This window comes from Ipomoea triloba, chromosome 5, assembly GCF_003576645.1.
Source record: "Ipomoea triloba cultivar NCNSP0323 chromosome 5, ASM357664v1".
Classification (NCBI taxonomy): Eukaryota; Viridiplantae; Streptophyta; class Magnoliopsida; order Solanales; family Convolvulaceae; genus Ipomoea; species Ipomoea triloba.
In genome coordinates, this window is record NC_044920.1 from 4397583 (window position 1) to 4414006 (window position 16424).

At 36.9% G+C, this 16424-nt stretch overlaps 1 protein-coding gene across 1 annotated transcript; it reads right to left on the bottom strand.

Annotated features, from left to right (window-relative positions):
* Positions 1 to 12306: 12306 nt before the first annotated feature.
* Positions 12307 to 15867, bottom strand: LOC116019343 (cytosolic 5'-nucleotidase 3-like). The gene is made up of 9 exons (XM_031259511.1): positions 15642 to 15867; positions 14728 to 14788; positions 13956 to 14088; positions 13605 to 13728; positions 13454 to 13510; positions 13243 to 13339; positions 12878 to 13100; positions 12740 to 12800; positions 12307 to 12615 (listed from the first exon to the last, which is right to left on the bottom strand). The coding sequence occupies exons 1-9, from the start codon at positions 15750 to 15752 to the stop codon at positions 12559 to 12561; spliced, it is 924 nt and encodes a 307-aa protein (XP_031115371.1). The 5' UTR covers positions 15753 to 15867; the 3' UTR covers positions 12307 to 12558.
* Positions 15868 to 16424: the final 557 nt, after the last annotated feature.

Genomic DNA, 16424 nt, shown 5'->3' on the forward strand with positions numbered 1-16424 from the left:
TAAGAGTGACTAGTAGTATGAGGATAAGGGGAATATGTGAAGATACTCGAATTACCTAACATGTGATCGGTGGTTCCAGAGTCGATGATCCATTGCCAGGATGATGAAGAAACACATGCGATAGGATCACCTGTTTGGACAAATGTTGTTAAGGTAGAAGGAAATGACACATGATTAGATAAAGTCGTGAGGAGGAAAACACCTTCATTTGGTTAAACATGGTTAACTCTTCATCAGTCATAGCCACTACATGCCTTTCTAATTTTGTGTCAACATTATTAGCAAACTGTTGTCTAAACAGTTTTGTGCACTAATTGCGCAAATAACCAGGATTTCCACAATTGCAGCATACTCGTGGTCCCCCTCGACTTCCACCTCGTCCTCTTCCAAATCCACCACGACTTTGGGAACAACCACCAACACCTTGACCAAAGCCTTCATTATTAACACCATACTCATGTGACATAAATGTTTTGTCATCAGTATTACTCCCTTGTGACACAAAAACATTCCTCTCAGAAATTTCATGAGTATTATTAGATATTGATGCATTTTATACCATAGAAAAAACTTGATCTAGTGTTTCCAACTCTTTTTTTCCTAATAGTTGAGATATAAGAATCTCATACTCCTTATCCTAACCAGAAATCTAACTAAATGCATGCAGTTGATCTTGTTGTTTCTTCATTTTGTCCACATCAGTTGTGATAGGCATAACTATACACAAAGCATAACTCATGATTTTAAAATCATGGTAGTACTCCCTAATGTCTCAACCTTTTTTAGAGGGACGATGAACATTTTGGGATAACTGATATAATTTTCTCAAGTTTTGAGCCCACTGAACCATTTATCAACCAAATACCATATAGATTTCATAGTGCCAGAATATTGTATAGATAATATAATCTTCCTATCAATACAATTAATTGTTCTTGACAAAAGAGCCTTATCATCATTTTCATTATTATGTAGTATTAGGGTTAGTTGGAAAATCTTCAGCTAAATGACCATCTTTACTCATACCACCTAAATTTTTCTTAATAAAAAATTTCCGTTCAGCAAAATTAGATCCATCCGGTGCCAATACCACATCAATTATGATGGTCATCTCCTCAGCCATATTTTCCAGAGTACAACAAAGAACACAACATCCAACAAAAAAAAAAAAAAACACACACACACACACATTAGCACCTTAATTCTTAAATAACTCTTCAACCCAGCAAAATTTGATAAGTGCAATTTTGTACTTTATTTTATGATGTTTGACCTAATAATTTTTATTAATTAATTATATTTTTCTACTTAATTTTATTAAATTATGATATGTGTATATAGATTATATTTGTCTAATAATTATAAATAAATAATAATGTAGTTTGCAATTAGATTAGTATTAATAGGTTAGAGTAATTATATTTGGGCTTTAGTTTATTTAAAGTGTGATTTATTTAAATAAAGAATTGATCGAAGCCCTTTGTGTGGCGAACACACAAAGATGGTCTTCTTCCTTTCTCTAGTCAGCAATCAAACGAAGATTAAGACACCATTCCAGCTAACTTGAGGATCGGAAGGCGTGCCACTAGATCGCATTCAACAAAGTGAACAAACGCAAACTTCGGATGAGTGGTTGAGGCTAGGTAGTATAAATGAGAGGGAAAAAGCTGGTAGATGATCAATCTTTGGACCCAAAGAATTTTCAAGGGAGCATATCGGCTCTGGCAACCTCCATCGTCGATGAGCTCTGGTTTGGCGGCATATTAGAGGGCAGCATGGTGAAGACATATGGGGAAGAAGAAACTAACGGTGCATGATATTTCAAGTCCAAGGTCATATATGTAATTTGATATGTGCAATCTATTTCAACTGTCTTTTTCCTATATGTATATAAGTCAGTAGATGTCTTCGTTTTTTGTTGTAAGATCTCACTATTGACCAATGGATAGTACACTTCATACTTTCGCATAGCTCCTGTAACCATATCTGATATGGTATCAGGGCACTGCCGTAGATCATACGCTGCCTCCGTCCCGGTGTAGGCAACGCCAATCATACATCGCAAGTCAACATTCCGATCTCTCGATCACTTGCTCGTGTAACTCTAGAGACGACTCCGCAGAGGAATCCAGTTAACCAATCGCAGAGGATCTTCATCGAGGAGCTGGAAAATCTGATCGATTAGTTATGAGCTCGGCGCCAATAACAATCCTTTTGCTGTGCTAGTCAATCCTCCATTAGTTAGGAGCTCCAATTATGGAACCTGGAGCATCTCAATGCGTATTGCATTAGAGGTGAAGAACAAGTGGAATCTGATCGATGGGAGCACCGAGCCGCTAAGCAGAGGTCACGTCCAGTATCAAGCTTGGAAGCGTTGCAATCTGATGGTATGCTCCTGGATATTCAAGTTCGTCCTTCCTTCAATCGCACAAAGTGTGATGCATTTCGACAAGGCTTGAGATATCTGGGAGGATCTAAGGAAAAAATTCTCCTAGTGCAATGCTAAACGCATTTATTTTGTGCATAATGAGATATACAGCATGAAGGAAGGACTCCTTTCTGTGAGTAATTACTACACCAAATTCAAAACCTTATGGGAGGAGTTAAACACCATTAAGCCACTTCCAATTTGCAAATGTGATCCTAGATGTGCCTGCGATCTAGTTGATGAAATCCGAAAAGAAATGGACGCAGATCAGGTAATCCGCTTCTTGCAAAGATTAACTGATGATTACAATAGCTTGAAGTCGAATGTGCTTGTTTTAGATCCATTGCCTGAGGTTTACAAAGTATTTGTTATGGCTGTGAAATTTGAGAGGTAGATCAGTTTAACTAATTTGAGTCTAGGAAGCCTAGATGTCAACCATTCTAATGCAGTGCAAAGCAAACAAGGTTCTGTGGAAGAAGAGGCAATGGCCGCAGCTTTGAATAGCTTTAATGGTAGAAGGAACAACTCAACTAGACCCAAGTATACTTTCTATGGCATGATGGGGCATACAGTGGATAAGTGTTACAAAAAACACGGTTATCCCCCCGGTTACAACTCTAAGGGGAAGCAATTCGTAGCAGCAATCACCAACGATGCTACAGATTTAGGCATCACATCTTATAAGCTAAAGAAGATATTCTTAGTCTTTCAAACACAAGTAACATGGCACTCCTCTTCTGGTTCTAGTCTCAGCACAAGTGCAACAGTATCACTAGTGCCAAAGTTTGATGAAGTCCAAACTAATGATGAAGGCAAGTATTTTACAACTCAGGTTAATTATCTTGCTCTTGTTCATCCACCGGATCACTTGCCGGCGCGTGTGGTCAGAATAGGTGGTCGTGACAGTGTGTGTGGGTGCGCGGGAACTCTGATGACTGCTAAATTCTTCCTCATCTGTCACCCTACACCTCTGGTGATAGCCCACTACCTCACACACTCACATATTGCTCTGATAGCATGTAAAATAAATGAAGGTAATTGTGTCTATGAGCTAGGCAAAATAAACTAAACTATTAGTTCAAATTAAAATTTGAAAACTAAGACTGTGACTAATCCTCTCAACCCACTCTTCAATACTCTCTAACAAACTCACATAATGCTCTGATACCATATATATAATAAATAAAGGCAATTGTGTTGTGTGTATTGATATGCTCACTCTACATATCATGACACTATTTACATACACCCTAGATCTAGGCAAAACAAATTAAACAAGTAGTTCAAGCCCATCTTACCACTTAATTAGGAAATATAGATTGGATACTTAGTCTTGCATTATATGTGGACTTAAGAAAACACTTAGAATATTGTTTTGAGAGGATGCACGTTATGATTTTTAGGGCAGTTTATAATCCTGTGATCGAGATACCTTTGACTAGGTCAACATTGCAAGTGATACGAAGTATTTTGTAAAAAAAGTCCAGTTATATATGCTCTTGATTGCTGTATATTCTAGCCACTTATCCTTCAATTTTCTATCAAAATTAATTCCTTATTTTTTATGTTATAACTGCATTGATAAATGAAGTTATTAGCATTGAATAATATTTTGAAATAGGTGATAAATACAATGAATTCAAATCATCATTAGATGTATACACGAATGAGAAATGGTCTTCTAATTGAGGAGTTTTTATCTGTTATTAAAACTTTCATCCAATTTGCTACTAGTCAACATAGTTGGATGGACGGGAAAAGAATTAGGTGTCCATGTACTGAGCGCAGGTGTCAAAACACCAAGATTTTAAATGTGCCTACCGTGAAATACCACTTAGCAAAATATGGATTTGCATCGGACTACTATGTTTGGTGCTTCCATGGCGAGAGAATTGTGAGGGTAGATGTTGATTGAGATGTTGGTGGCCCATCTCAAATGACTAATGAAGGAGCATCTAATTCTTACCACACAATAGTTATGGATGCTGCTGGTGTTCAATTTAATGTGGATGAAATAGAAGAATCACCAAATCCTGAGGCCCAAAAGTTTTATGACATGCTGAAAGCTGCAGATTAAGGGTTGTTCACTGAGTGTAAAAAGCACTCGCCGTTGTCTTTTGTAGCTCGACTTATGAGCTTCAAATAAGAGAATCACATATCAGAAAAATGTTTCAATCAAATCACTAAACTTATAAAAGAAGTTGTTCTGGAAGATAATCTAATTCCTGGTAACTTCTACGAAACCAAAAGGTTATTACGGGGTATGAGGTTGCTGGTTCAGGAGATTGATTGTTGCAAGAACAACTGCATGATATATTGGGAGTCAGATATAGATATGAAAACGTATAAGTTTTGTGCCCACCCTCTATTTAAACAAACTTCTCATGGTGCTACAAAAACGACAAAAAATTAATGTAGCATACAAAAAAATGTATTACTTTCCTCTTGTTCCTCGACTATAGAGGCTGTATGCATCTAATGCTATAGCAAATGATATGAAGTGGCATGCAAATTCAGTTGAAGATGGAATCATACGTCGTCCCTCAGACTCGCATGCTTGGAAGCATTTTAACAGCATTTATCCTGACTTTGCATTTGAAATTCAAAATGTCAAGTTATGTCTGTGCATTGATGGTTTTCAACCATTTGGAGAATCAGGGCAACAATACTTCTCATGGCCTGTCATACTAACACCGTATAACTTGCCTCCTTGGATGTGTATGAAAGAGGAATATATGTTCTTGATCGTATTGGTTCTAGGTCCAAAAAATTCCAAAAGAGAAGATAGATGTTTTTTTACAATCGCTTATTGCGGAGTTAAACCAATTATGGGAAGTCGGTGTTCAAACATATGATATTTCAAAGAAGTAGAATTTTCAGATGTGAGTTGCCCTTATGTGGACAGTTAGTGATTTTCCTGCATATTCGATGTTATCCGGGTGAAGCACTTTTGGGAGGTTAGCTTGTCCATTTTGTATGGACAAATCAGATGCCTTCACCCTAAAATGTAGTGGTAAGCAATCGTTGTTTGACAATCATCAAAAATTTTTGCGAACAAATCATCCATTTCGCGAGAATAAGACAATGTTCTTTAAGAACAGAGCGATTACAACTGAGTCACCGCTTGTTCGGTCGGGATATGATATCCTTGCAGAGATTGAGACTTTAGGCCTTAAGAAAGTCACTGAATTGGATGCAGCTGAAGTTAATGGATTCATTTCCAAAACTTGTGGTTGGAAGAAGCGAAGTATCTTTTGGGATTTGTCATATTCACATATAAATCTAGAGAAGAGCTTAATGATTATTGTTGGTGGCCTGAGCTGAAGCGAGACCTTGTGACCGAAAAGTTTCCAAAAGCTTGTTAGACCCTTGACAAGCCGGCAAGGGAAGCATTGTGTGAATGGGTTAGGAATCTCAAATTTCCTGATGGCTATGCATCTAATATGAGTCAATGTGTAAATATGAAGAAGTTGAAGTTGTTTGGTATGAAAAGTCACTACTGTCATGTGTTTATGCAGAGGCTAATACCAATTACATTTCGTGAGTTGCTCTTGCTAAATGCTTGGAAAGTTCTTACAGAGTTTGGTTTATTCTTTAAGAACCTTACTTCCACTACGATTAGAGTTGAGGGATTGATGAAGCTTGAGAATGACATACCTCTCATTCTATGTCAACTTGAACATATATTTCCTCCTATAGTTTCTTCAACTCCATGGAGCATCTACCAAGGATTGTTGGTCTAGTTCAATATAGGTGGATGTATCCATTTGAGAGGTACGATTTGTTTTAGTTGTTTTATATGTTTCCAAACATATAATAAAATTGTCACTTATATATATCAATTTTATTAGATACCTTCGAAAATTGAAAAATAATGTAAAAAATAAAGCGAAGGTTGAGGGCTCTATATCCAATGCATATTTGATGGAAGAAGCATCATCGTTCTGTTCATACTATTTTGAAAACCATGTTAGCACGAAACACAGAAATGTGCCTCGGAATGCAGATGGTAGTGAATATGTAGTTGATGAACATGAATAAACTCTTTCTATATTCAAGTATTCAGGTCGAGCATTTGGCAAAGCAAAAGCGAGATATATGACAGATGAAGAGTATAAAGCTGCTCAAACCTGCGTGTTATTAAATTGTTCAGAAGTAGAGCTAGTTATTGAGTAATAATTCAATTTTGTTCAATTTTTCTTATGCAATGTGTTATAAATATTAACCCATTTATTCTTTTAAAGGGGTTATATTGAGGAGTTAAAGAGGAATCAATCAAACATTTCAAGCACTACCATCGATCGTAAATTGGAAAATGAATTTGCAAATTGGTTCAATGATTATGTAAGACTTGTATATTATGTATATTGAGTTTCAAATTGTTTAACACAATTTAACACTTATATTATGTATTATACATGCACATGATCTTTCAAATAAGATTTCAAACAAATTTATAAAGGATCTTGCAAAAGGGCCACTAAGATCTGTCAATACATATTCAGGGTATTATGTAAATGGCTTTAAATTTAACACCATTGGTTATGGTGGAGTTGAAGAAACAACGAATAGTGCAATTTGCATAAAAGGTATAAACTATAGTGTAGATGAAAGTGATTATTATGGCCGATTGGTAGAAGTTGTACAAGTTGAGTACCCTGGCTTACCAATCAAGAGGATAATATTATTCAAGTGTGAGTGGTTTGACCCCACAAGTGTTGGCATAAAGGTTCATTCCAAGTATAAACTTGTTGAAGTTAATCATAAGTGTAGGTTCAATAGCTATGAACCATTCATTCTAGCGATGCAAGCCGCTCAGATTTATTATTGTACATACCCAAGTTTGTGTCGCAACAAGCTTGACTGGTGGGCTGTTTGCAAAATTAAAGCGAAACCTAAAGTAGAAGTTCCTAAATCATCTATATCTACTGAAGAATCACTAATACATGCACCATTTCAAGAGGAAACTACTGACAATCATGATCTCGTGCAAATAGATGAAGACCCATTGCATTTAGATGACCCAAACGGTGGGGTGATAGAACTTGATGGCGAACATAGTGACATCGAAGATGAAATTGAGTTAGAGGAAGAAATAGATGACCCAAGTAGAGATTTAGTAATATGAGATAGTGATAATGGTACTGATAATTAGTGCATAGTTCAGATAGTAAATGAACATGTAATATTTATCTGTTGTTAACTTTATTATATTTTATTTTAGATGACACGAGGTGGTAGTAGAGCTGGACGCACAAGAGGACGTGGACGAGGTGCATTAGTTACACCTCTTGTGGAACCTATTGTGGCATCTCCTCCTAATGTGGTATCTCCACCTATTGTGTCATCTGCTTCTATTGGTTCACCAGCTGACTTGTCGATTCCATCACCATCAAACTCTACTGCTCCACCCACATCCTCATCAGTTGCAGGATCATCAATTGGTTGTGATTTGCCTATTATTCATATAGAGGATGGGAGGTAAAAATGTGTTATTATGTTAACATTTATGTGTGTATTATTTTTATCCTTATTCATCTCTTACATATATACAAGTGGCATGGGATGAGTCTATTGATGCTCAAGTTCGCAAAGCTTTTTTAGCACAAGCAGGCCTATGCTCTACAGATATGGTCTCCAAATTCAAGGCGAAACAGACTTCAACTAGGAAGCCAACATGTGTAGCTAAAGAAACATGGGCCATTTTGGAGGCATATTGGGATAGGACTAACGTGAAAGCTAAATATAAACAACAATGCAAAAATAGGATGAGTGAGGTGGAAGGACCTGATACGGGATGTTCTAGACATACCGGAGGGTCTAGATCAGCTATTGAGCAGTATCACAAATTGGTACGTCTCTCTCTCCTTTTTTTTTTGGTTTGTTTAATGACATGTATTTTTCTACTGCACCTGGTGTTTTGAAGCTTTTTTGGTTTGTTTGATGAATGTGGAATTTAATGTGGTAATAAGTTCATTGAATGTAAGAACATGAGAAGTTGAATTGAATATGGCAATATGCATTGAAGTTCTGAAAATGGGGTACCAAGAAATTACTGTATATTTTTGTTACTATATAGGGATTAACTGATAGTTTAATATTAAACCAAGAACTGCATCAGCATGTTCATGAGTCAAAACAACCTGGGAATAGAACAATTGTCAGCTATTTGCATTTTAGTTTCTACTTGTCAAAGAATTCATAGATTCTAGTATATTGATCTGGGACATTAAGCATTATAAATAATAAAAATTATTTGTACTCTTTTTCAGAAATATCATCAGAAAATGAAAGCAATGATTATATTAAAAAGCTAGTATATCTGCAAACCACTTATCATTGTTCAAGTGTCAATTGCAACTAACTTGTGTCTTAGTTGGGTACAAAGTTGCTCGAGTATGGAACATTAGTATTTCTTACATTGGTAATTGAAAGTATCATTGATATTTTAAAGAGTTTATGTTTTAACATTAGTAACTATCTTATAGTCTCAACTATAGTAATATCTCTTCTTTTTTTTTTCTTGAAATAAACAAGCAATAGAATTTATTCTGTGGTGGAAAAATGAAATGTTAGACAATTCAAAAAATTTAGAATCTGTAAATTAAAAAAAAAATAAAATTGGCAGAAGGAATTGAGGTTCAATGCATCCACAAACTTTTTTAGGAAAACCTTTTGTAATATGTCAATTATTTAAAACATGAAAAAAATACAAACATAGAAGTTGATAATACCAACCTAAATATGAAAATTCCTTGCACAATAGATAAATTTCAAGAATAGATGAGTCAAAAGCGAGCATGGGGAATATTATTAACTTTAAGGAGAAGGGTCAAATAGGCCCATCTACTACTAGCAAGTGTTCAATTCACACATTTAATTAAAATAAAATCCAATTTGACACACAAACTCCTAAAAAAATTTCACTAAGCATTTTTTACAGGTCTTCTGTAGGTACCCAGTCCAAAAAGCTGACGTGTAATTTAGCTAAACAAAAATTTGTTGACATGGAATTTACAAAGCACACATATCGGTCAATTCTTCATCTTGCTGCTTGAAATGCTCCGGCGACTCCCAAAGAAAACTCTGGCGAAGAATTATCTCTGCAATTAACACAAACACAAACATTTTTCATAGATAACCTGCCAAAACATACATAGATACACTACCAAATTATTGCCCTAAACTGTAAACCAAAACAGAACAGAGTTCACACTAACACAAATAATTTTCACATATGTTCTACTTCCCATTGGTGGAATAGGCAGTGCTTCGACTTGCTTCTGGCATGCTATATATGTGGTGGTGATGGCGCATATTCTAGTTCAGATGCTTCTCCTGGTTGGGTGGACACGAGTGGATCCCAGCTGCCGAGATTAGAGCTTGAAGATGAGAAGGTTTCTCGCATAAACCTTGCATGGTCCAGCGATGGTGGACAATTGGGCAGAGGTGGAAAAGGTACAGGTGGTGGTGGAGGATGGTAGTCAAACACATGATCTAGGTAAAATGGAAAGTCAGGATCAGGTAGATGGTGCAGTCCGTAGGGGTCTCCTTGCATGCTCAATGACTGGTGGTCGAAGGTCCTTTTCTTCAGAGATTAGGATCACTGGATCGCTTGGGGTGTCACCAACCTCGTGCCCTCTGTTCGCTGCTCGCCTTGCCCTAAGTTTCTCTTGCTTCATTTGTTCGGTTAGCCTTCTAGAAGTACGTCGTCCATTCGCTGGACCTTGACTCTTTGGCTTCATTGTAATATGCAAAACAAGGTAAACAAACAAAGGAAGTCCACAACGATTTATCTAGTCATTCCTCCCAATATATATATATATATATATATATATATATATAGGGGCACACTCCCGTGCGAACAACCGCCCAAGAAGGAAATGAGAACACATCACAGCTGTCCACGTGTTCAGATCAACGAATCAGATGCAATTTTAAAAAAACGACGCGGTGACATTATCATAAATAACTGGAACTTTGGTGCAAGTAATTGTGTTATAAGTGCACCTAGTTTCACTTACAAGTTTACCTAGTTTGACTTACAAGTGCACCTATTTTCGCACATATTTTCACTTACAAGTACAAGTAATTTACCTTGTTAATATTCATGCACCTGAGTGCAACCTATGTGCACCTAGTTATAACATTAGGTGCACTTAGTATAGATACTCAGTATACAATTCACTTGCACATGTAATACATTTTACTTGCATCTGCAATATATTTTACTTGCACTTGTGCAAGTAATTTACTTTGTTAATATTCATGCACTTGGGTGCAACCTAGTTATAACATTAGGTGCACTTAGTATTGATGCTTAGTGTACAATTTACTTGCACTTGTAATACATTTTACTTGCACGTGTGTACCTATTTTCACTTACAAGTGCAAGTAATTTACCTAGTTAACATTTATGCACCTGGGTGCATCTATTTATAACATTACGTGCACCTAGTTATAACGTCAGATGCAACTACATCCTGGACACGTGGCGCGCTGTGATTCGTCCGCAGTTCTCTCCTAGGCTGCTCGTACTCACCTGAACGCCATCCTATATATATATATATGGGTTTGATGATGAAGAGCTTGAAGAGTCTAATCGGTCGCCTCTTGGGTTTCAAAGAGATGATGAATGCAAACCGGCGCAAATAGGAACCGGATGGGATTGGACCTCTTCACCAACAACACCTCCCCCCCCCCCTCCTCTCACTTTCTGCCCCATTATCAGTCGCAAAATTTGACCCAACATCCCCTCATTTTTCAACCTCAACATCAGCCGCACCGTGAATTTGCGACCAAGTACAACGGTAGAGTGGTGGTGGAAGCCTGGTGGAATGGCCAGTTATTCGCCATCGAAGTCAATTCACCGACTCTCCAAACTGACGTCCGCGGCTACAGTCTCCCTCACCGAGACCTTATCTACAAGGTTGCTCAGAATCTCCAACCGCCATCGTCTCTGTCGTCAATGGCGTCGGGTTAGGGATCTCAGAATTTGAGAATGAGTTTTGGGGAAAATGGGTTTTTATTTTTGTTTTTTTAATGCCATGTAAACAATTCCACGTAATCAAAACCAAGTCAGGTCATCGCAAATGGGGTGGTAACCTGCGGAAAAAAGCTCATCGAACAATTTTATGAGGTAAGTGTGCTTGATTACAATATGTTTTAGATTGGGGTGTGAATTGAACACTTGCTAGTAGTAGATGGGCCTATTTGACCCTTTTGCCTAACTTTAAAAGCAAGAATTGAAGATATGATAAGAAATAAAAGAGTTTGTGTTGTAGGACATTGTGAAGGGGAAGTAGAAGAAATAATTACCCTTTATATTATAATAATGACGTAATAACCAATAGCCCAACATACTTAGTATAAATGAATACCCAATTAATAAATCTCAAACATTAGCATGATTGAGCTACTACAAAATATTATACAACTATCATCAGCGAAAAAAACCAGTTACTACAAAGGCGAGTTCAAGCTCCTCATACTCATTTTCTTTTGACAAAGAGGATGTATTATCTTGCCTTGTTGTAAAATCAAGTGTGTATTATCAATTATTATTATTATTATTATTATTTGTCCAATGTAGCCTAAAAACTACAGCAAGCCAACAGATTTTTGGTCCAATGAATGTATTACCAAATTATTATCAAAATATTATCATGGTTCTCTAGTCCAAGTGACGCGTTATCAAAAGTTCTTTGGTCCAATGGATGTATTATTAAAATATTATCAAGATGGATATGTCTTATCAAGAAATTCAAGAGTATAAACATATTGACCAAAACTTTTATAGTGTAGATTATTAGGAAGATCCAGGGAGAATTCCCAACTTCTAGCCTATTAACTCAATACCAGTGGTATTACACATAGTATAGATATAATCTTTAGAACCAGCAAGTGTTTAATTTTACAAATTGCAATGCATCTTTGACAGAAGAATATATATAAAAACATGCATCCCCAAATTTTTGCAGGTATCCATCATTTTTACAGACAAATGGTAGTCTTTATAATGAGACAGTTACAAGGCAATAGTATTTACTAGGAAAAGCAATCACAAACACATACAAAAGCTTTGCATTCCTGTCATGGGGTTGCAGACTGCAGTTTAACCTTTAGGTTGTTCATGTAGAACACAGATGAGAGGCCAGCTTCACTACTCCATGCATGGTTGCATCATTCTGCAACGCCATAAAAGAAACACCGATCGAACAAGTATATATAATCAATCGTTCTTTCTATAAATTTAACTAGATGTGTTCTAAGGTGAAAACAAGCCTCAAGAAAAGCGAATAGTTCATATACCAGATAGAGGACGTCGAAGGCTTTCTTGTAGCCATGGAGGGAAGCCTCGACGTTGTGGTTGCTGCAATAATTATTTCTTTCAGCTATGGAAGGTAGAGGGGATGATAAGATAAACTTTAGGAGATTCATTCCACTTACATAAAACCAACAGAAATTCGGGTTTCGTAATTCAGGCCATCAGACATTCTCAAGTCTCCAGTGTGGTCACCAAGAAGCAAAACATTAGTCCTCTGCTTTAGGGAAGATTCCTCCTCGTCGTTTATCGTTATTCCATTCTCGTCTTCCTCACCAAATTGCTCGTGAAGAGGCTCAGCCATGTCGAGTGCATGCTCGTTCTTGTTAAGAACATGAATCGTCTTACCTGCATCAAATCAAAACACATCTTCTATCACCACCATATACCAAAAGTGGATGGCTTGTTTCTGAACTACAAGCTAAGCTAGCTCTTAGTCATTTTCAAACCGGCTTGCCTGTTTAACAACTCCATTACGTTATTATGATACCTTTAAAACGCAGTAAGTGGCCGTTCTCATCAAACACCATCCTGTTGGATACAACCCTGATGTTCTTGAACGATCTACCAAGTTTCTGCCTTAGCACCTAGCAAATTAAAGAACGAGAAATGGCATCGCGTGCTAGCTAACAATGTCTGTCTATTATTTGTGCACTATCAAGCAACTTATCAGAGGGAGTGAATTGAAGAACTTAACTGACCTCCTCTATTATGTCAGCTAGACCAGCAGAAAATATAAGAACAGGCACGTTTCTCTCCTGCGCCAGCAGAAAAAAACAACAATTTAACTGTCAATCCATTCCATTCTGTACACAATTAGGCATCAAAATCGGTTTGATTGTGAAAACCCACCTCTAGAAGTTCAAAAAACTCGACAACGCCATCTCTGAAAGCAATGTTGGCATTCGCAACAGAGTTCCTAATAGCGTCATATGTAAGACCGCCTTCAATAAGAAGGTCATGTGTCTTTCCCCACCTGCAGAAATGAGCCTCAACTTTAAGATGCTAATTAAAACCATAGTAGACTCACTCGATTCAAACCATTAACAAATTAAAAAACGGGCCTTTGAGCTAATGGAGAATGCTGCAGATACTAAACAGAGAAGTATTATTATTCAAAGAAGCTTGCAAGCTATTAGCTAACTATGAATTCAGTTTGGTTATTGCAGCAAACAGCAGAGAAGAGCAAGAGTAATATAATACCATTCTTCCATGAGCTTCGTTTTCTCATCAAGTGGTATTGCTGGGTTGAATTCTAAGGGGTGATAATACTCAGCTAATTTCTGCCTCTTCATGTTGTATTCCGGATCATCCTGCTGCAAAAGGCTATGACTGCCTACGCACACACAGTTTAATTAATTTGTTTGTTTGCTTTAAACATTTATGTCAATCACTTGAAGTTGCAAATGAAAATATACATACATACATACATACTGCCTACACCAACAGCTATAGCTCTTAGTGAAAGTGCAATTTTATTTCCTTATATAAAGTCACATTTTCAATTCCTGGCACAAAAGCTATATATATAACTTATAGCAAATGCGCAATTTTATTTCCTTATATACTGGCATATTTTCAAATGGCACAGTGTGTTGGACTTAGACTTCACTGGCCTCCGCCCAAAACATGCATACTACCTACGCTAACAGCTATAGCTCGTACTGAAAACACAATTTTATTTCCTTATATAAAATCACATTTTCAATTCCCTGCATAAAAGATATTGTTTGTAGCAAAGGCACAACGTTATTTCCTTATATAAAGTCACATTTTCAATTCCTTGCAGAAAAGCTATAGCTGAAGGTGCAATTTTATTTCCTTATATACTGCCATATTTTCAAATGACAATGTGCTGGACTTAGACTTTACTGGCCTCTGTCCAAAACATACATACAATACATTCTTTTGATCATCCAAATGCATCATTCCAACCAAAAATAGTAGTGAAGTGAAACTTGGAGTGGACACTTACTTTGGCCTCGACGTCCATTTATCCAGTATTTGGTTAAGGTCCCATCAAAATCCGCAATTACCTAGTGATTTATAAATCATCATATGAAGAGTGTGTGGATATCAAAACAAAAACATACATTAAACCTCACAATGCAAACCAAGATGATGTATATATATATGTATGTATGTAGAAAGTTAATTAAGAGAAGTATTAATCACAGAATCAGCGCAGCCAATATAAGTAGCTAGGCATCTTGCTTGAAACAAATAGTTCACTACCCAACACTCCACTCACTGCATTGATCTATACTCTTGCATTGGGTTCGCTCTATACCAAATTTTTTTTTTTTTTTTGAAAAGAGTTAGCTCTATACCAAATTGAAGTATGTGTTCCGCCTCAACTAAAAGTCTAAACTGATAATTGGACTGCACATTTATGGTTATATATTATGATGTGATAAATACTCTCATGTATACTGATACGAGTAGAGATTATATATAGTAAGTCGGGTAGTTGAGTCTAGGGTTGGAGGGTCCCGAGCTCTTAGATGTTCTAAGGTGTAAATGCTTCCCAAAGTCCCCCCTCACCTTGCAATAGATGCTCTATTTATAGGGACATGTAGAGGAATACATGCCAGGAATGGGGGCCTTATTCCTGACATGCCCATCACCTAAGGAAGTGTTCATGGTCGGAATACCCGGTCCGAACTTCGAATTCGGGACCGAATCAACATTCAATGACGAACTCATAATACTCTCCTTAGGTCAATTCGGGACTCTTATTAGGTCGGATCTATTCAGGAATTGTTCTTCGCGCTCCTAGAAGTACATACGGAGCACATACCTAGCAAGTTACCCAGGATATACTTCCCATCATATTATTACATGTTCAACAGTCATTAAAAAAAAAAAGGAACATAAATGTAAGAAAACCTGGAGCTTTGAAGGTCCTGAAGTGCGAATAGCAGAGATTTTGTTGAGGAGGGAGTGAGCATCATCCACCACCACCTCTGACTCTGACCCATCAATCGCCACTTTTTCCATTTCCAAACTTTGCTTAGCTTTGTTTAATCTGCGGAAGATAAAAGTTGGTGATGAGATGAGAGAGAGTATCCAATTCTGCACCTCCAACAAATTAAAGGGACGGAATATGAATGGAAGGAAGCGAGTAAAGTGGACCCGCCGCCATTGGATGCTAGGCTACTGCCTACTGCGCATCAACTATTCAACAACTGTGTACATGTTGTCACTTTGTGGGTCCCACCCTCTCCCTCCTCACGTCATCAATTTCATATTTTCTCCCAACAATTCGTCATCTCACCACGTCACCTATTACATATACAACAATAATGTAGAGGTAGTCCATGAGTTTGGAAAATTTTATTTGCTTGCAATCAGGATTTTTTTTTTTTTTTTTTTTTTCGCATAAAAAATCTGCAATCACTATAATTTTTTTTTTTTTGGCATGAAAAATCAGCCATCACTATTTAAGAATAAACTAACTTCTATATAACAAAAGCATATGCATTTTCTTGCCAAGTTGATTCAATTTTCCCACTATACGCACACATATTTGATATTTCACTGCCAAATTAAATAACGCACAAGAAATTTCAAGATATATATGCAAAGCACAAAACTATGCATGCAGCCACGTAAATATATAAGAAAACTGACAAGCTTAAATTGCTCAAAAGGATTACAAAGTGAGTGATG